The sequence below is a fragment of the Lethenteron reissneri genome, chromosome 68 (assembly GCF_015708825.2).
Source record: "Lethenteron reissneri isolate LAM-NWPU_2019-01 chromosome 68, ASM1570882v1, whole genome shotgun sequence".
In the NCBI taxonomy this organism is placed as follows: Eukaryota; Metazoa; Chordata; class Hyperoartia; order Petromyzontiformes; family Petromyzontidae; genus Lethenteron; species Lethenteron reissneri.
Window position 1 is genome coordinate 3,320,340 of NC_083846.1, and position 20,617 is coordinate 3,340,956.

At 49.7% G+C, this 20,617-nt stretch overlaps 1 protein-coding gene across 1 annotated transcript; it reads right to left on the reverse strand.

Annotated features, from left to right (window-relative positions):
- Position 1: 1 nt before the first annotated feature.
- Positions 2-20,550, reverse strand: LOC133360380 (protein C12orf4 homolog). The gene is made up of 15 exons (XM_061579080.1): positions 20,405-20,550; positions 17,795-17,983; positions 17,009-17,157; positions 15,095-15,276; positions 13,546-13,645; positions 12,182-12,303; positions 11,229-11,335; positions 10,465-10,662; positions 9,740-9,865; positions 8,421-8,492; positions 7,934-8,070; positions 7,250-7,315; positions 6,247-6,304; positions 4,924-4,991; positions 2-3,890 (listed from the first exon to the last, which is right to left on the reverse strand). Exons 1-15 carry the CDS (start codon positions 20,406-20,408, stop codon positions 3,792-3,794), a joined length of 1,677 nt encoding a protein of 558 aa, XP_061435064.1. The 5' UTR covers positions 20,409-20,550; the 3' UTR covers positions 2-3,791.
- Between the last annotated feature and the right edge of the window lie 67 nt (positions 20,551-20,617).

Here is a 20,617-nt window from a genome sequence, read left to right on the forward strand (position 1 = left end):
CCACGCTTAACCCTAGACGCACCGAGACCAGGTCAGCATGCAAGCCCATGGGCAGTAGGTTGCCCGCCACTGGTCTATGGGCAGTTGCTGGAAGCCTTCGCCAAGCGACGCGTCGATCACGATCCGCTTCGGCAACTCTCGCGAGGCTCGCGAGGCAACGGCGACGATCGCCACTTGCTACGTCGCCTAAATGTGACTGAAACTCTGAAGTTACAAATGACGTTTTTTCTGCCTTGCGATGAGAATCGCTCTCTGTAGCAGAGTGTGTGGGTTGGTGTTGCCTCCCGCCACCACCCGAGCTTGTGGTTAAAAACGGGTCACTTGAAGGAGTTGCGTGGGTGCCGAGGTGGTGAGATGTTAACTACCTCGCCTGCTATACAGGAGGTCGTGGGTTCGATCCCGACCCCACACCTGTACATTTGGCGTTTGCGTTTCTCTCTCTCTCTCCACGTGGTCGCGTGGATTTTTCTCCTGTTTTTCCCCTCCACATTTAGAATCAACATGCGTTTAGAGTATTTGGCTGCTATTATAAATGTCCACGTAATAAGCCACTTCGTTGAAGATACCATTTGTGGCCAGGTCGCTTCTAAAAAATAACTCTGTAGCTCAGTGGACCTGACTTAGTAAAATAAAAAATATCTTGGTTTTAGTTTTAATATCTGCATCTGCGGCCCGTTTTCTAACACGGGCTGGTGAACTGCTTTCCGCATGGACAGCAGTTGGCAAAACATTTGGAATACTTTAAAAAAATCCATTTCAGTTTAACAACCAATATTATCCATACTCTTTGGTCCTTTCGGTAAAGTCACGTGGGTATAAAATAAAATAAATAGCGACGTTTCGGGCGCAACACAAGCGTCCGTCATCAGGTGTGAAAGCGTGATCTGCTGCCGAGGCAGATTGTTCGGATCAAAAACCCTGCAGCCACAACCATAGAGGGTTGCCGAATTTTGCCAGTGGCAAAAATAAAAACCTAATAATCGATTATTAAATAAAATTTCCACTCTCAACAAAGCAACCCCCTTATCGTATCCGGGCTACGTTCCCCTTGTACCGCGATCGCCTTCCTGAGACGTCAGTGGCCCCCGACTGGCTTCTGCATATGACGCTGGAGAGTATATCAATCGCAGAAACCGCTCTATATATTTATACGCGTGTATATATGTGAGGCACGTGGAGCGACAGTGCACGCACAAGGGTCGGGCTGTTCAAGGCGAGAATCAAACTTGAAACTATTTTGGCGACGTGGTTTTCGCCGGCACGTTCATTACGAGCGACCTCTTCGTCACTCGACTTTCGCGTAACGGGTTTTGCTCGCTCCTGCGTCGCTGCGGGGCCCTCGTTAACGGCGAGGAGGTCACCGTGACGTTCGGAGTGACGAGCCGTGACGACGATGCACTGCGCGGGAGAGAGGGGGCATCACTCGCCGAGTCTCTGAAATCTGTGCAATATCGGCCGGTACAAATCGACGATCACATGACCAGTAGTGGCAGCGTCTTCCCCCACGTGCCATTGCTCAGCACCCCCCCCCCCCCCCCCGACTCCTGGGCGCGCGCGCACGCACCCTCTTAACCCAGGTCCCCACGACATCTGGGAATTCGTATACGCTCGCGATGCACGCGCCGGACGAGAATAAGCGAATTCCCATTTCACGCGTGCGAATTACCCGCCGTTGTGGCACAAGGTGTTGGCAATGGAGGGGGCAAATTGCCTAGGAAGTTGCTTAAACGGAATGGTCGCTGGCTTAACACGAATCTGGAAGCCCGCTTTGGCTGAAAGACTTGAAAATGTGTTTTTGTTATTTCTACGCGAAGCTCCGGAAGTTGGCATTTGTTGTTGTTGACGCTGTTGCTGGATCGTGGCGCCGTCGGACGGTTGGGCATTCGCTGCTTTTAAGTGGAGGTTCAAGCTTCAAATCCCGTGCCCCCCCCCCCCCGATTATTTATCGGGGGCCATCGACCATCCCACACCTCCGGTTGGCTATGTACGATTCAACATACAGACACAGACACGTACATCATCGTCCATTTTAGCCAAGACGCGTCCTGCCCAAGCGCCCCACTCGCTTCCCCTGACGGGATGAACGATTTAACACGGAGTAGGCTTTCGCGACCAATATCATCCACAATACAGGTTGTTTTGAGTGAGATCGCGTAAATATATAAACGTGTCGTTAAACCCGCCAACACCGGACACAGCCAATTACTAAGGGGTTTGTCACGTAAACAGAACGTGGCCAATTCGTCACTAGTACAGCTACACCGGTTGTGTTTGGAGAGCAAATCCACAACATTTACAATCCGAGTACGATGTTTCGCCAGTAATTACAACCAGCTTCATCAGGCTGTGATAAAGCTAGTCTGGCGTTTATGAAGGTATCTCTCTTCTGCACTGTCGAAAACAAAACAAGTTTGTCTTTGCCGTTTTCGTTTGAAAATTATTTATTGAATGTTTTGAGCATGTGATGATGACGACGACGACGATGTTGATGACCTGTCAATTAAATATTTTGAGAGGATACAACCCTCGTGTTCTGGTTCATCATGGCTTCCGCTTTACCGCTTGCCACGGAGAGGTCTCCCTTTGAAGAGGAGGAAGACGCAAGCCCACAGCCCGCAGGACGCCACCGGCTCCTCGCGTTGCAGACGCACGCTCACATCCCCAGCACAGGCCGGTAGCCGTGCGTCGATCGATCCGTTTCAGTTTGCCAATTCATTCGGGTCGATTACCCGTGGCATATCGCGTGTCACGAGGAATCGACGCCGCCTGCGTCGCCCGGTGCACGTGGTACACACCTGCAATTGGCTACGCACGTCGCAAAAGAAGTTCAACATACATATACATACAAATCTTCTCGGTTCTTTCGGTAAAGCCACGCTGTCTTTCCGACAGCCCTGTTCTTCACCCGAGGACGGCTGCTTGCGTTGTGGCCGAAACGTCGTGAGAATTGTATTTTATTATGTTTTATTTTTATTATTTTATTATTTCCGTTCTACGTGACTTTACCAAAAGAACCAAGAAGATGAATCCCTGCAGTCACGAAAGCTTTAAATCGAAAACTATACATACAAACTCAACTTGAGCTGTCTAGCAACTTGACCACGAATGATAAGCTCAACGAAGTGGCTAATCACCACGTGGACATTTATGGTAGCAGCCAAATAATCTACACTCATGTTGGCTCTAAACGTGAAAGGAAAAACCGGAGGATCCGGAGAAAAAAAATCCACGTGACCACAGACAGAGAGATGCACAAACTCCAAATGTTCTTGGTTCTTTCGGTAAAGTCACGTAGAAGGGAAGTAATAAAATAATAAAACATAATAAAATAAGATGAATCCCTGCAGTCACGAAAGCTTTAAATCGAAATTAAACTCCAAATGTACGTCAGGGTCGGGATCGAGTCCACGGCCTCCTGCATACCAGGTGAGGGAGGTCGTATTTTTGTGTTTAGTTGTCCGTTCCCCCAGACCTTCGATCAGCCACGGTTGGCTACGTACGGTACGAAAGAAGTTCAACATACATTGTTTCGTTTTTTGTCCTTCCACCCACACCTCCGTTTAGCCACAGTCGGCAACGTATGGTGGTGCGAAAGATCAACATAATTTGTTTTAGTTTGTTGTCCTTCCCCGCGCACCTCTGATCAGCAACGGTCGGCTACGTACGGCGCGAAAGAAATTCAACGTACATACACACGAGCTACGTGGAGCGAAACGTCGGACGTCGTGCCGAACAACAACACGTGGCATGACCCACGAAAACACATCCGAGGGACGGACGGAGGCCCTCCGTCACTTCTGCCGCGATGAGGTGAGGGTGAGCGCCGAGGAGACGCGGAAGATCTGGGGCAGCATGGCGCTCAGCTGGAAGAACACCTCCTCCGACAGGCCCTGCAACGGTGACACCACGGACCACCTTTGAAATAACGTCGTGCGAAGATCTCCCCCGTCGCAATAGGGATGATTCCTCGCCAAAGTCGCCCGGGTGAAAAAAAAGTGGACTAGGTTTTTTTTGCCCAAACCAATCAAACTTAACAAATTTTATTAATTAACTTACATGAATTACTTTTTGCATTCGGTTTTCCATCCTCAAACCTGCACCTCCCGATTAGCCACGGTTGGCTACGTACGAAAGAAGTTCAACATACGTACGTACGTACATCAATACAGGAATCGGACCGTTTATCAGATGCAGAGGCAGGAGGATGTCACCCTTCAAGAAGTAACTCGGTTCTTCGTCGTGAGTTAGATCCCGACCCTGACACCTGCTGCTGTGTATTTGGAGCTTGCGTCTCTCATCATCATCACGGTGGCTAGGAGATGTTAACTACCTCGCCTGGTGTACAGGAGGTCGTGGGTTCTCTTCCGACCCTGACGCCTGCTGCTGTATATTTGGAGTTTGCGTCTCTCATCATCATCACGGTGGCTAGGAGATGTTAACGACCTCGCCTGGTAGACAGGAGGTCGTGGGTTCGATCCCGACCCTGACGCCTGCTGCTGTATATTTGGAGTTTGCGTCTCTCATCATCATCACGGTGGCTAGGAGATGTCAACTACCTCGCCTGGTACGCAGGAGGTCTTGGATTCGATCCCAACCCTGACACCTGCTGCTGCTGTATATTTGGAGTTTGCGCCTCTCTCTATCTCTCCCCGTGGTCACGGCTTTCCCCTCCACATTTAGAATCAACGTGCGTTTTAGAGTATTTGAGCCCGTATACATTTCCAGATGAGAAGCCACTTCGTTGAGCGATCATTTGTGATAGCCGGGTCGCTTCTGAAAAAGAGCTCGTACTATAGCTCAGTGGGCATTATTACCTGGTACAGATAAAAACATTTGACAGTAAAACGTATTGACGGGCAAATACGTGACGGCAATCGACGCGGTCAACGCTGAATCGCGGCATAAACCGATCGGCGTGGTTACCTGCGGCACGATGAACTGCACCGTGCGCGAGACGCCCCCGTCCCACGAGGCCATCTCCATCATGAACCCTGCGGGCAGCAGAGCAACAGCGCGACAAACGAGGTCATTCGAAGTAGAAGAAATTTTTTTTATAATCAAATGTACGGCGTCCCGGGAAATCGGGAAACGCAAGGTGATCAAATAATAAGTTTTGATTGGAAATTAATATTTTGAGTTAGGCCGCGTAACGACCTGGTCAAGCCGGGTGTTGCCAAGATCCTCCGCTACCCGCCAAACAAATTAAGCTGCCACGCGGGTGCAAAGCGTTTAACAACGTATTCTTGGTTCTTTCGGTAAAGTCACGTATAAGGGAATAAAATAATAAAAATAAAACAATTAAATTAAATTCTCACGACGTTTCGGCCACAACGCAAGCAGCCGTCCTCACGTTCGACAACGTGCTAATTACGACCGTTTCCGCTCGCTAACCCGGTGAAAGTTGTGGAACAATTCTCACGGGCTAAATAAATTCAGCAGACACGCGACAGTTTCCCGTCGCAACTTTGTCGCGCGTCAGCGGGACGAGAGCCAGGAGAGTCGAGAGGGACAAAATCCAAAACAGATATTGCGAATAACTGCATCGCTATGCCTGCTCTCCGGCAAGATTGAGCAGTATTAGTCGCGGCTACTCCCGAAGCTATCGCGTGACTCACAAGACTTCAACTTGGACGTGTGATTTGGACGTATTTGTTATACACCCCACCAGCGGTTATTAACCTGGGGGTGCGAGATGCCCTTTCTGAAGGGTGCAAGACACGGCCAGATTTTTTTAGAAGGTAAATAATCGAAAACACAAATTAAGCACGGACGCGTAAGTAACAAATTACTTTGTTTCATCAAACCCTCTTTGTCGTTATTAACATTGTACTTTTTATACTCTTTGGCTCTTTCGGTAAAATCACGTAGGTGAAAATAAAATAAAAAAACTAAATTAAATCACGACGTTTCGGAAGCAACACAAGCCTCCGTCATCAGGTGGGACAGCCACAGCAAGAAATAATTTGCTGGAGTGGACAAGAGCTTGCAGTCACGAAAACTTCAAATCTAGAATTGTACTTTTTTTACGATTGAGAACCAAAGTGGTGCAAGGCTGCTGTAAAGGATAAAGACCACTGCTCAAGAGAGAGAATCATCACCACGTGGAAACTTATCAGCGCCTGGGTTTGTTCCCACCCCACCCCACCTCCCGCCCTTTCAAAATCTACTTTGCATTCTGGGTTCTCGATTAAAAAAAATTAAAACAAATGTCCCAACGATGCCGCATGCCGAGTGCGTCCGTGTCACCTTTCACACATTTGAAGACCAGCTCCGCCTTCTTCAGGCACCACGAGACGGTCATTTCCTAAGCCGCGACCCACACAAAAGACATTAACAGACTGTTGGGGCAAGGGCTGTTAGCGAGTAGCAGCTTCTGCTGCTGCCTTCACGTTCGTCCGTGGTTCCTCTTTCCCGGCTCCTCAGTCGCCCTCTCTCCCTCTCTGTCTGCGAGAGCGAGGAGCGGCTTGCGTGCGGCGCCGCATTGCGTTGAAAGTTGACACCGCACTCTAATGCGTGCGGCAATACCGGTAACCGTTATTTTACCGTTTTCTTGATGTATTTTTGAATTCTGCTAGCGGAAATGCCAAAAAAAAAACGATTTTAACGACCATAATATAAACCTATGGGACCTTTTTTCCAGTATGGAAATGTTTTTTTGCCAGTATCAAAATGATGTAACTGCTCAACCCGAGCCATTCATCCTTTGATATTTGTAGTGGCATTGTACAGGTCGAACTAGTGAGACAAGGCCATAAAGAAAGCTGTCTCTGGTGCAGGCCAATTATACTCTTAGGTTTTTTTCGGTAAAGTCACGTAGATAAAAAAGAAAATTTAAATTTATAAAATAAATTATTTTATTTCTATTATTACTTTTATAAATTAAAATTTTATTTTTTACCTACGTGACTTTACCGAAAAAACCTAAGAGTATGATTCCTTGCAGTCACAAAAGCTTCAAATCTAGAAGTAGGCCAATTAGTTCCGAAGACAATGCACACATTATCAGAGCGTGCTTGTTTGCATGCTTAGCCACACGTATGTTTGATTAATGCAGACTTGATGCCTTGAAACAGGTGTGCGTCTATTTGGTGCGTGCGCATTTTAACACCTACTGCTTTATTGCCAAAACGGGTAGAGCATATTCTTATTTTTCTTCATCATATTAACCGTTAGCTTTTACCCACGCCGCCCGCACCCTGCCCCGCCACACCCCGTGACCCCTAGTGCGCTCCCATTGGCTAAGACTAACCTCGGACATCTCGTGGACGAGCAGCAGGGGCAGGGTGATGTTGGTGATGTCGTTGTGGCAGCAGACCTACAGCGGAGGGGCAGCATGGCATCGCCGTCAAGGCAAAACATGAGCGGCGAACGTGTATCCACGCGGCACCCTGCGTCGTATGTACGTGTGTATGCTCAAGTTCTTTCGCAGTCTACGTAGCTAACCGTGCTAATCGGAGGTGCGGGGGAAAGACAACAAACTATGGGTTTCTGCGCGAGTCTGTGGGTCTCTGTTTGAGTCTGTAGGTCTCTGTTTGAGTCTGTGGGTCTCTGTTTGAGTCTGTGGGTCTCTGAGTCTGTGGGTCTCTGTGCGAATCTGTGGGTCTCTGCGCGGGTCTGTGGGTCTCTGTGCGAGTCTGTGGGTCTCTGTGCGAGTCTGTGGGTCTCTGTGCGAGTCTGTGGGTCTCTGTTTGAGTCTGTGGGTCTCTGTGCGAGTCTGTGGGTCTCCGTTTGAGTCTGTGGGTCTCTGCGCGAGTCTGTGGGTCTCTGCGTGAATCTATGGGTCTCTGTGTGAGTCTACATATGCATGTACGCTGACCTTCTTTCGCACCGTACGTAGCCAACCATGCCGCGTCTTCAACGGCTCCAAGCGTTCCCTCCGTTGGGCGGGCCGTTCCACCATTCGCCCACCCACCCACCCGCCCTCCCGGCTCACCTTGAGGATGTTGCGCAGGCCCATGATGGCCGGGTCCCGGGCCGTGATGGCGCCGCAGCGAGCGCCGTCGTCAACGCACAGGTGGAAGACCACCTGCACCTCGGCGAGGTTGGAGTGCCGCGTGATGTAGAACTCCCCTGCGGAGGAGAGGCACGCCGCGGTCGCGCCATCACGACGGCGATGGCACCGGGGGGGGTGGCGCTGGCGTCGCACGAGGCGACACTCGGCCCCCCCCCCCCCCCCCTCAGCGGCCGGGCGTTTGCAAAACCGGGAGGCCGCCACCGGTTAATAACTGATGCGAAAGATCCCGTGACGTAATTTTTTTTAAAGAGGGCGGGCCTACTCTACGCGTGCCGGCATCGCCGTCAAAATGTTTGCGCCGACCGTGTGAAAAATTATGGAAAAATTATGGAAAAATTACGGAAAAATTACTCTATGAAGAGGTAAAACGACACAGGAACATCAGCGCCCTGCTGGCAGACTGCACCTGGCGAGATGTTTTGTGGATTCTTCTCCGAGTTTTTCTTGTCGTCCGCGCCTCCGTTCCGGGCAAAGGACTCTTGAAATTCAACCGGACACAATCCCGCGACCGTTTAACGTCGTTGCGGAGACCGCAAGTAACAAAATAAAATAAGCAGGCAATGCATCTCCTTCATCTATGTATTATATTATATTATGTGATGGGCTTCTTGTTCAATGAAACAGGAGGTATTAAGATATTATATTCTTGGTTCTTTTGGTAAAGTCACGTAGAAGGGAAACAATAAAATAACAAAAATATGAAACAATAAAATTCTCACGACGTTTCGACTGGAATACAAGCAATCATCATCAGGTGTGAAAAACAAATTTCCTCGCTGTGTTTTTCACACCTGAGGAAGATTGCTTGTGTTGCAGTCCAAACGTCGTGGGAATTTTATTGTTTTATATTTTTGTTATTTTATTGTTTCCCTTCTACGTGACTTTACCGAAAGAACCAAGAATATAATATCTTAAAACCTCCTGTTTCATTGCCAGCAAGGGTCAACACCTATTCTTATTTTGCATACTTTGATACTAGCAAAAAGGTCCCGTAGATATAACTGCCCAACCCGACCTATGCATGCTTTGATACGTGCATTGTCTTTGTGCTGCTTCGCCTTTTGCCGTTCTCTGGTCTGACACTGGTGGTGAGACTTGGCCATAAAGAAGGCTGCTATCTTTGGTGTCGGCCAATCAGTTTCAAAGACAATTCCATATATAATTATCAGAGGCATGTTCGTTTGCATGTTCACAACAAGTACGTGCTGTTAATGCAGACTTGATGAGGTCATGTGCGTCTATTCGGTGTGTGCGCATCTCAACACAACTCCTATTTTATTTGCCATAAAGGGTTGAAAGCCTCCCCTTATTTTTAATGACAGGCTACGAGCAGCACAACCACCAAAGCCCAGCAAATGAGAGGCGATGCTCTGGGGAACACGGCAATGGTTCATTTATTATTAGGTATAGCCCTGTGAGCCATTCGGCTCTTGAATCGGGTGCAACCGCAACAAACAAAAAACACGAACAAGAAACATCTTAAAGTGACTATGTGACTAAGTGTGAATAGAGAATCCAAGAAAAGACAGCAAAATATTGCAGAATAAGCACCGTACACCAACGCTGTGTGCAAAAATCACAGTGGAATGCAAGTCAAACAACAACAACAACAACCACAAGACAACTTAGATTAAAGCCATCAGTCTAACTCTGTACTACAACAAACAAAAAAGTGCAAACAGAAAATAGAAAACAGAAAATCCACGATGCCCACCCCCACCTCACCTGTGCCCTTCTTATCCTTGCCGTGAAACGTGTTGACGGCCAACACCACCTCCTGAACGTCGTTCATCTGCTGCTCGAGTTCCAAGAAGTGAAAATCGGTCGACTGTTGGCAAACCGTCGCAAACTCTGTCGGGAAAACAAAGGTGTAGGTAGGCAACCCCGTTTTAGCCTGCAACAAGACAGCCGATGGGGGGCGAGTGCTGTATCTATGTATGTAGAACTTCTTTCGCACCGTACGTTATGCAACCGTGGTAATCGGAGGGGCGGGGGAAGGACAACAAATTAAACACAAAAAGCAGTCATACAAAAAGGTTTTCAATTTAAAATTGCAGAGCTCCAGTTGCTTCCTAATTACTATTTTTTAACAATTTTTTTATTTTCGCAGGTAAAGTCCCACTGAGCTACATAGTTCAGCGAAGTGGCTCATTACACGGAAATTAATAGCAGCCAAATACCCTCAACGCACGTTTCTAAATGTCGAGGGAAAAACCGGAGGACCCAGAGAAAAATCCACGCGACCACGGAGAGAGAGAGACGCGCAAACTCCAAATATACAGCAGCAGGCGTCAGGGTCGGGACCGAACCCACGACCTCCTGTACACCAGGCGAGGTAGTTAACATCTGGTCACCGTGGCGCCCACGGTAACATCGGAAGAGCGTTCCAGACGGGACGCAGTCCGGCAGGCTCAACATGCCGCCACCATCGCCACCACCACCACCGCCACCTTTCTTGATGCCGCTGTAGGAGCTGATGCGGTTGTCCACGAGTAGCACGAGGCCCGAGAGCGCGGCGGAGTAGAGCGATAGCGCCATGTGCAGTCGGCGGGGCCGCGTGTCGCCCTGCGAGCCGGCGCGCAGGCGACACAGCTCCAGCACGTCGGCGCGCAGCAGCCGCAGGTTGTGCATCGTCTTCATCTGAGCGCCTGCGTACGCGACCCCAACCAGAAAGAAGCGAGTCAGGTCTAGCGGGGGTCAAACTCGTCGCGAGAAAACCGGCAGACCGACCACCCAACCCACGACCTCCTGTATACCAGGCGAGGTAGTTAACATACTCTTAGGTTTTTTTCCGGTAAAGTCACGTAGGTAAAAAATAATAATATAAAAATAATAAATGAAAATTACTAAATTAATTTACTAATAATAATAAATGAAAATAAGTAAATCAAGTTATTTTCATTCATTATTCTTTTATTTTATTATTATTTTTTACCTACGTGACTTTACCGAAAAAAAAACCTAAGAGTATGAATCCTTGCAGTCACGAAAGCTTCAAATCTAGAGGTAGTTTACATCTGGCCACCGTGGCGCCCACGGCGATATCGGAAGAGCGTTCCAGACGGGACGCAGTCCGGCAGACTCAACGTGCCGTCACCACCACCACCGCCACCACCACCGCCGCCACCACCGCCACCCCCACCCCCCCCCCCCCCCGACCGCGGCGCTTAAAAAAACACAGCCGTGGGGCACGATGACGAGCAGTGCCGCACACCCAGGTGGATAGTGAAGCTCTCCTCTAGCCGCCGGTGCTCCTCGTACGCCACTCCCTCCTCCATCTCGGCGTCGGGCGGCTGCCCCGTCAGCCCCGCCACGTCGTCCCTGCGGGCGACGAGGACGACGAAGACAGAATGAGAATATTTACCGATGCCGGAGGAATCCTATGAGCTGTAAAGCTCTTTTTCACAGATGGCCAGTAGCGGCAGGTAAGAGAAAATTGCAACAACAAACAATACAAAAACACGATAATAGTGCAAAGTATAAAAGAGCTAAACAAATTACCCAAACACATGCAAATAAAATTCAACCATGGAGAGAATATACAAACTCCAAAAATACACCAGGCGTAGAGTCGGGATCGAACCCACCAACTCCTTCATACCAGGCGAGGTAGTTAACATCTCCTAGCCACCGTGATGGTGAGATGCAAACTCCAAATATACAGCAGGCATAGGGTCGGGATCGAACCCACGACCTCCTGTATACCAGGCGAGGTAGTCAACATCTCCTAGCCACCGTGATGATGAGATGCAAACTCCAAATATACAGCAGGCATAGAGTCGGAATCGAATCCACGACCTCCTGTATACCAGGCGAGGTAGTCAACATCTCCTAGCCACCGTGATGATGAGATGCAAACTCCAAATATACAGCAGGCATAGGGTCGGGATCGAATCCACGACCTCCTGTATACCAGGCGAGGTAGTCAACATCTCCTAGCCACCGTGATGATGAGATGCAAACTCCAAATAAACCCCAGGCAAAGGGTCGTGATCGAACCAACGACCTCCTGTATACCAGGCGAGGTAGTTAACATCTCCTAGCCACCGTGATGATGATGAGAGATGCAAACTCCAAATATACAGCAGCAGGCGTCAGGGTCGGGATCGAACCCACGACCTCCTGTATACCAGGCGAGGTAGCCAACATCTCGCCACCGCCACTCACCCGCCGGCCTTGCCGTCCGGCGTACTTGAGTCCTGGTGCACCTTCATGACCCAATCGCGGTACTCGAGCCTCTGCAGCTCCATCAGCTGCTTCAGCTCCACGTTCCACTTGCTCTCCACCGCCTGCGTGGGCAAAGCGGGCGCGCCAAACGCTGCATTTTCAGGACGGCGTGCGACGTCTGACGCGTTGTTACCACGCGCGTGAACCCACGGAGAGCCTCGCTCGAGACTCGGGATGTTTTATTATAATTTATCCGCCGGTAGGGTCCCATCGAGCTAAGCGGCTCTCTGTTACGAGAAGGATCACAGCCCAAGGTCGTCGGACGTTGAGTCAGTTACAGGGCATTGCAGGGTGGGAATATGCAAACGAGAGCATGATCGCTCCCCCCCCTGATCGGCCCCTACTAATAAGACTACAAAGAGATGTCCAACACCATGTGAGACTAGGCTCTAAGAAAAGCTGTCTCGGGTGTGGACCAATCAATTTCAAGGACAGTGCATACATTATCAGAGTTGTGTTTTTTGTTTGCATTCCGACCGCAGTTATTATGGTCTATGCAAACATGACTCCTTGTAAAAAGAGGTGTCAGTTTTGTTGCCAGATAAAAGGGTAAAAAAACAATTATCATTATAATAATGGAATTCTCCAATACATTCATCGCATTCTATCCAATTCGCGTCATTAAAAAAACACACGCGCTATGGCAGAACTGACTGTAAGCGTCGCCGCACGGCACTCGTTCGCTCGCTCCCAAAGAGAGAGGACGACTCGGAGGCGCAAGGAACCACAGACGAGCGGGAAGGGCAGCAGCCAGGCGGTGAGCCGACGCGCCAAATCCCTACCCCACCCCACCTCCAAGCTCTGCCAGTCCTCTATGTATCAAGGTGTAATGGACCAATTAGAGTTTACATGTGGGAGGAAAGGCACATCACCCGAAGACGGTGCGTGCGAGGGAACAACACTCGATCCCACACAGAAGGGACGGATGATATTCGTCCGCACTCTGCCGGAGCGCATTCTCGTGGCGAGCCGGGGGCACGGCACCTCTTCGACGCCGACGTCGAAGGGAGTGTCACAGCCAATGTGTGTGTGACCCACTAACCCTCGCTGGCTCCAAAGCGCTGGATCACAGGCCACGTGCTCAGCCACCACCGCCGCCAAGCGAATGGCCACTTGTAGGACGGTGCCGAGTCAACCTTGTGCCACACAGGCACATCTGCCACTGAGGGGTTCCTTTCCGAATGGCTGAGATGAGATGCGACGCATGTTTCTTTTTGACCTGCCGGGGAATTTAAGCGAGGTGTCTTTCGACTGTAATGTGTTGAACCGCTCCACCCCAACGCTCGCCCTCCCCGCCACGAGACCTGCTGAGTCTCGAAGTGCTGCACGGCCAGAACGTTGACATCCTCGTCCCTCAGGGACTTGCCCAGCTCCTGCATGGCTCGCTCCATCTCCACGCGCTGCCTGCGGGTGGCAAGCAACGATAGCGACGACAACGTCATCAACAATAGCGGCCGTCGCTCACCATGCACGCTTCCCTTTCTCTCTTCACTGGCGTACCCGATCCAGGCCGGCGCGGGGGGCCACTCGCGGTAACGGGTGCGGTTTTTAAATCCTTTATATTAAGTTCACTTGCTTGCTTACTTGCTTGCGCGCTTACGACCGTGCAAATCTTTCGGTCGTTTTTTAACCCACTTCCCGTGATCCAATCGAGCTGACATTTTGCACACAGACTCGTTGTGCGTGACAATTTATTTTCGTGAAATTTTTTTTCCTAAATTTTCCACTTTTTAGGAATTTTTTTTTTTCATATTTAATTTAAAATATCAATGTGATAAAAATGAAACTCTTACTGAAGAAAAACAGAAATGAATAATAAAATAAAACCAATGCCACGCATATAAAGGATTTATAGTAAAAAACTTAGTTTTTACGGATTATTTTTTTTTCCATTGGCTCTTCGACCGTGCCGAGCCAGAACTAGACCGTGATTGAGAACTAATTTCTCTAGAACTGCTTTTTTGCAGTTCAGTTTGTTGCCGTTCCAACCCGCACCTCTGATTAGCACATGTGAAAGAAGTTTAACATACGTAGACTCACGTAGACCCATACACCAACACAGAAACCCATCGTTTTCTGTCCTTTCCGCGGACCTCCGATTAGCACGGTTGGCTATGTACGGTGTGAAAGCAGTTCAACGTACACACAGACATACCGGCCGAGTCGCCGTTGGAAAAGAGCTACATAGCTCAATGGGTTTTACTCGGGAAATAAACTTCTGATTCTTCTGACTCTAATGATACGCTGGCCTCACTAGACATCTGAATGTTTGCTCGGGGCCAAGCAGGGCCAACAAGAAACAGAGCGAGCGAGAAGGTGAGAGACAGAGCGAGAGAGAGTGAGAGAGAGAACGAGCGAGAAAGTGAGAGCGCGGGAGAAAGAGCGAGAACGAGCGAGATAGTGAGAGAATGAGCGAGAGTGAGAGAGCGAGCGAGAGAGTGAGAGAGTGAGAGAGAGAACGAGCGAGAGTGAGAGAGCGAGCGAGAGAGTGAGAGAGAGAACGAGCGAGAGTGAGAAGGAGAACGTGCGAGAGACAGAGAGAGAGAGAGCGAGCGAGAGAGTGAGAGAGAGAACGAGTGAGAGACAGAGAGCGAGAGAGAGTGAGCGAGAGAGAACGAGAGAGAGCGAGCGAGAGAGTGAAAGAAAAAACGAGTGAGAGACAGAGAGCGAGAGAGAGCGAGCGAGAGAGTGAGAGAGAGAACGAGTGAGAGACAGAGAGCGAGAGAGAGCGAGCGAGAGAGCGAGCGAAAGTGAGAAAGAAAACGAGCGAGAGACAGAGAACAAGCGAGAGAGTGAGAGAACGAGCGAGAGACAGAGAGCGAGAGAGAGTGAGCGAGAGAGCGAGCAAGCGACCTCTCGCGCAGCTGCTGCAGGGCCATCTCCCGCTCGGCGAGCATCTCGGCGGCGCTGACGCAGTAGTGGTGCTCCAACGTGAGCAGCGTGTGCGACACGGGCGAGTGGATGAGAGCGCTGTACGCCCGCGAGAACTCCTCGTCCACACGCGCCTCCTCAGCTCCCACGTGCTCCACCGTGGTCTGCGCTCCGCCGCAAGGCACCGTAGACAAATATCCCCCAGACCGCGTTAACCTTTAACAGACATTCGGTGGGCAAGTGACGTTTGCGAACTCCTACGAGGGCCGGCACGGCACACCGATGAAGGAGCTGCCTTTCGATGTTTACAGCTCCTCACTTGAGGCTGAGTCAACATGGTCCCAGGAGCCCAGGGCCAGTTCAAATGTTCATCACCCTTAATAGCAGAAAGCGGGGAATCGAACTCGGTTCGTCGGGTTCGTAGCGCGGTTCACGAACCACTGCGCCACCACTCCCTGCACGGTACCATCACCACTACCACTCACAAAGCGCAATCAGGTCAACTGCTTGTCCGTGAATTTATCAGGTTAATAACGCAGCCCTGTGATTGCTTGCTCAGGCCACTGCTGGTGGAGAAAACCTCTACTTTTGCAGGCTGGAGTCACCTTGTGCCACAAAGGGACAGCTGCCACTGGTTGAGATGAGATCTGATGTACGTTGCTTTGGGGAATTTCAGCAAGCGCCCTGTACATGCAAATATTATTATTGCATTCAAATAATTATTAGCGTACAGCGTAATCGGTAATGTATATTGAACCTCTTTCGTACCGTCCGGAGCAAACCGTGCTAAACGGAGGTGCGGTGGATTGACAACAAACTAAACACATTTACACTATGAGACCTCTTTTACCAGTGGCAAAATATAGTAGTATGTTTTTACCCTTTTAAACTGGTACAAAACTGACACCTTTATACAAGGCATCATGTTTGCAATAACCACAACACAAGTAGTATCAGAGTATTGAGAGCTCTAAATACTCTGATATTGCACTGTGTTTGAGTTGTACGCCTTCTAGTGTCATCTGATCCAACACCAATGGGGACTAGGCTCTAAAGAAAGCCGTCTCGGGTGTGGACCAATCAACTTCAAGGACAGTGCATATTATTATCATTATCAGAGTTGCTTCTTTTTGTTTGCTTTTTTGACTACTTGTGTTGTGGTTATTGCAAACATGATGCCTTGTATAAAGGTGTCGGTTTTGTACCAGTTTAAAAGGGTAAAAACCTACTACTAAACTAAAACACAGTTCTAAAAAGATTAGTTTTCACACAAGGTATAAAGGTACGTAGCTCCAGTGTCTTCCAAATATCGGAAGAGCATTCCAGACGGCCGCAGAAGCGCATCTGAAAGCGCGAGATGTGGTGACCCATCTTTGTAATCGGCGGAAACGTAGCGGCGACCGCAACGGGCGAGAATGTACAGCACGTACGCATGTTGAGCTTGTTTCGCACCGTACGTAGCCAACCGTGCTAACCGGGGGTGCGGACGGCAGAGATCGCAAACGGGTTTTGATTCCTTACCCGTACCCGGCCGCACCAGGGTCGCAAATGGGTACCCGTACCCGTACCCTTACCCGTACCCGGCCGGGTACGGGTAGGGTACAGGTACGGGTACCCAATTGCGACCTCTGGGATGAAGCCATGTTGCAGGCGCGGGTGGGTTTATTCTAGGAACTTGAATTGTGAGAAGAGACAAGACGTTGGGAAATGAGTGACAAACGGTGACTCACCAGTGACCCACGGCCTACCCGTACCCGGCCGCACCAGGGTCGCAAACGGCTACCCGTACCCGGCTGGGTACGGGTAGCCGGGTATCGGGTAGGGTACGGGTATCGGGTACCCGGTTGCGACCTCTGGCGGATGGCGAGCGTGAGCAACGGGGCCCCGGCGACGCACCTCGCGGAAGGCCTTCTCCCAGGCGCGCGCGAGGCCGTCCACCTCCTCGTCGGAGGCGAGGGCGATGCCCTCGAGCGCGCGCTCTCCGCTCTGGTCGTACAGCTCCTGCGTCTTGTCGCGCACAAACTCCCCCAGTGCCTTCCACAGCTCTGATAGGGGGGGCGGGGTGAGGCCGAGTGTGAGAGGGAGGGGGAGCGGCGTAACGCAGACGTCAAGAGGTGATGGGGATGCCGCTTGTTTCCTTAGGCCTTCTCGAAAGACTCGCCAGTTCCAACTGGCCTACACTTCCCAAGTATAATAATAACTTTCATTTTAGATAGCGTCATTCATGCCAACAGCGGTACGCGCTAGAGCGATTCCCATTTTTCCGTGTGGTCTTTGACGGTCTTCATCTTTCTGGTTCTTTCGGTAAAGTCACGTAGAAGGGAAATAATAAAATAATACTAAGAAAAAATAATAAATACAATTCTCACAACGTTTCGGCCACAACGCAAGCGGCCGTCCTCAGGTGAAGAACAGGTCTGTCGGGAAGACAGCGTCTGAATGTTCGGACGGCTGCTTGCGTTGTGGCCGAAACGTCGTGAGAATTGTATTTTATTATGTTTAATTTTTATTATTTTATTATTTCTCTTCTATGTGACTTTACCGAAAGAACCAAGAAGATGAAGACCATGAAAGACCACACGGAAAAATGGGAATGGCTCGAGCGGGTACCGAAGAGCGAAACATCTGATCCCAGGTCTCACGGACTACGACGCACGCACGCCCGTGCCAACCGGCACGCACCGTCCTCGGCATAGCAGGGCAGCGCGTGGCTGTGCACAAGGCGACTGTGCAGGTCGCTGATGGGGCAGGCGAGCGGAAGGCCGACCGGGACGCTCAGCGGCGGAGTGTCCCTTGTCGCGAACGTGAAGTCCACCACGGCCACGGGGCCTGGCACATCCTCCCCCATGGCGGCGCTCGTGTAGCCGACCCCTAAGTGCCCAACGCACACACGGGGAGGGGGGCACGCACATGTACGTACGTTGTACGTTGAGCTTCTATCGCACCGGCACACACGCGTAAACAAAGATGCGAGTAGAGTATTCACTTCGTTATTCGCCTACTTGATCTCCGCGATTTTGCCTATCCGTGAATCGCACCTGGAACTCGATATGACTTCAACGAGTGAGAAAGTGATGAGAGAGAATGTGATGTGAGAAAGTGGCGAGATAAAGTGATGATTCTAGATTTGAAGCTTTCGTGACTGCAAGGATTCATATTCTTAGGTTTTTTCGGTAAAGTCACGTAGGAAAAAAATTAAAATTAATAAAAAGTAAAATAAAAATAAAATAAAAATCACGACGTTTCGGAGGCAACACAAGCTTACCTTGGCTCCTCCCACCCTCAACCAGTATATATAAAACTACGGTTTTTCTTGGAATTTCTCTCACTTGATACAGCTATCGTGCTGTGACTGTTCCACCTGAAGACGGAAGCTTGTGTTGCCTCCGAAACGTCGTGATTTTTATTTTATTTTTTATTAATCTTAATTTTTTACCTACGTGACTTTACCGAAAAAACCTAAGAATAAAGTGATAATGCTTAGCAGCATAATTTAAGGAAAGTTAATTTATTAACTATGTTCATTTCATAATCAACGTTTTTTGGTTAGATCACGTTATTTATAAATTTGTCGTAACCCTCCACGAAAGCTTATATGTTCATTTATTTACTTTGTTTATTCAAACCAATTAATGTTATAATTCCCATGTATTGAATAGCTTGTTTACGCTTTTTGTTTTAGGACATTAATTCGTAGGCCAATATCATTATCCGTGACATTGGCTGTTCACGAGCATCTCTGAATAGTTTCCCTCCCGAATAACGAGGGGATACTGTAGCACCATTCAACACATAGGGTGGGGAACCTACGGGCAGTGGGATGGATACGGGACACTACTTAAATTTCACACGGCTCGCAGATTAATTTCACTTACGACTGAAACACAAACGACATTTACCCATCACTAGATCGTCTTGACACGTGCGTTTAAGAGTATTTGGAGGCTGGGTGGGGAGGGTGGGGAGGAGCTGGGTGGGGAGGGTGGGGCTGGGTGGGGCTGGGTGTGGGGCTGGTCACCCCGTGGTGCCCTTATAAAACTCAACGTTTAACCTACTCACGCCGGCTTGTGCCCGTCCTCACAGTCGGGCATATTTGCGGAATACACCACGCCGCCGTTGACCCTGGCCATTGACCGAGCAACCCGACGTTCCTACCAGCTCCCTCCGCAGGAATGTGTTAAAGGGGCGGCTCTATAAATGCTTGCTTCAAGCTACTGCTTGCGTTCGGAACGGCTTCCGTTAGACTGCAGTGCATGCACCGCCAGGTTAAGAGCCACTACACTATACACTACATTACAATATACTACACTATGCAGTACAATACACTACACTACTATACACTATAAACGTTGAGTTTTATAAGGGCACCACGGGGTGACCAGCCCCACCCCACCCAGCCCCACTCCTCCCTGCACGACGGACACAATAATCCCCTGTGGGCTGGTGTATCCAGGAGGTTCCTACCAGTAGAACTACTGTACTTGGCCAAGTCGAAACCGAATGGTGATCTATCCCTAATGCAGCTGCCCTTTGACCCGGTAGTGGGTAAAATTCCACGTTGCCATGGCCGGGGTCGATTCTATCCCTAATGCAGCTGCCCTTTGACCCGGTGGAGAGTAAAATTCCACGTTGCTATGGCCGGGGTCGATTCTATGCCTAATGCAGCTGCCCTTTGACCCGGTGGAGAGTAAAATTCCACGTTGCCATGGCCGGGGTCGATTCTAGCCCTAATGCAGCTGCCCTTTGACCCGGTGGAACGTAAAATTCCACGTTGCCATGGCCGGGGTCGATTCTATCCCTAATGCAGCTGCCATTTGAACTAGTGGCGGGTGAAATTCCACGTTGCCATGGCCGGGGTCGATTCTATCCCTAATGCAGCTGCCCTTTGACCCGGTGGAAAGTAAAATTCCACGTTGCTATGGCCGGGGCCGGTTTCGTACACAAAACCGACCACTGCTCTGTGTTGTGCCAGTGGAGGCGCGCGGGGGGACACCTCTCGTGTTCTCCCTAGTCGCGGCTGTCGTTAGTTAGGCGAATAAACAATAAGCCGCGGTTAATTTAATACAATTAACGCAACAACGTACAGCATTTTCGCACGGGCACAGCTCAAAATTAGGTCATTTGTGACCAAATAAAACCCCCCAACAGCAGCAAAGAAATTAACGACGTAACGACGATGTGCAACTTGAAAGAGTTAGAACGTTTAAAAAAGAAACGGTAGCTGTCAATCTGTTAATCTGTTAAATGTTAAAATTATTACGGTAAACAGGAAATCGCGCACACGACACTCACACATGATCTCGGGTAAACACTAGCGGCTTGATCGCCGCGCGCTGCCGCACTGCCGATTCGTCACCGGATTCGCAACGGAATTAATTCGTTTAGTTTAAAAATAGTCTTAACGTCGTTTCAGCAGGCGGCACGACGAACGTCCGTGCGAGATAACGCCGGCGATATTTTTTTTGTTTGTTTTCTATCGCATTTAACGTGTGGTGCGTGGTTGCC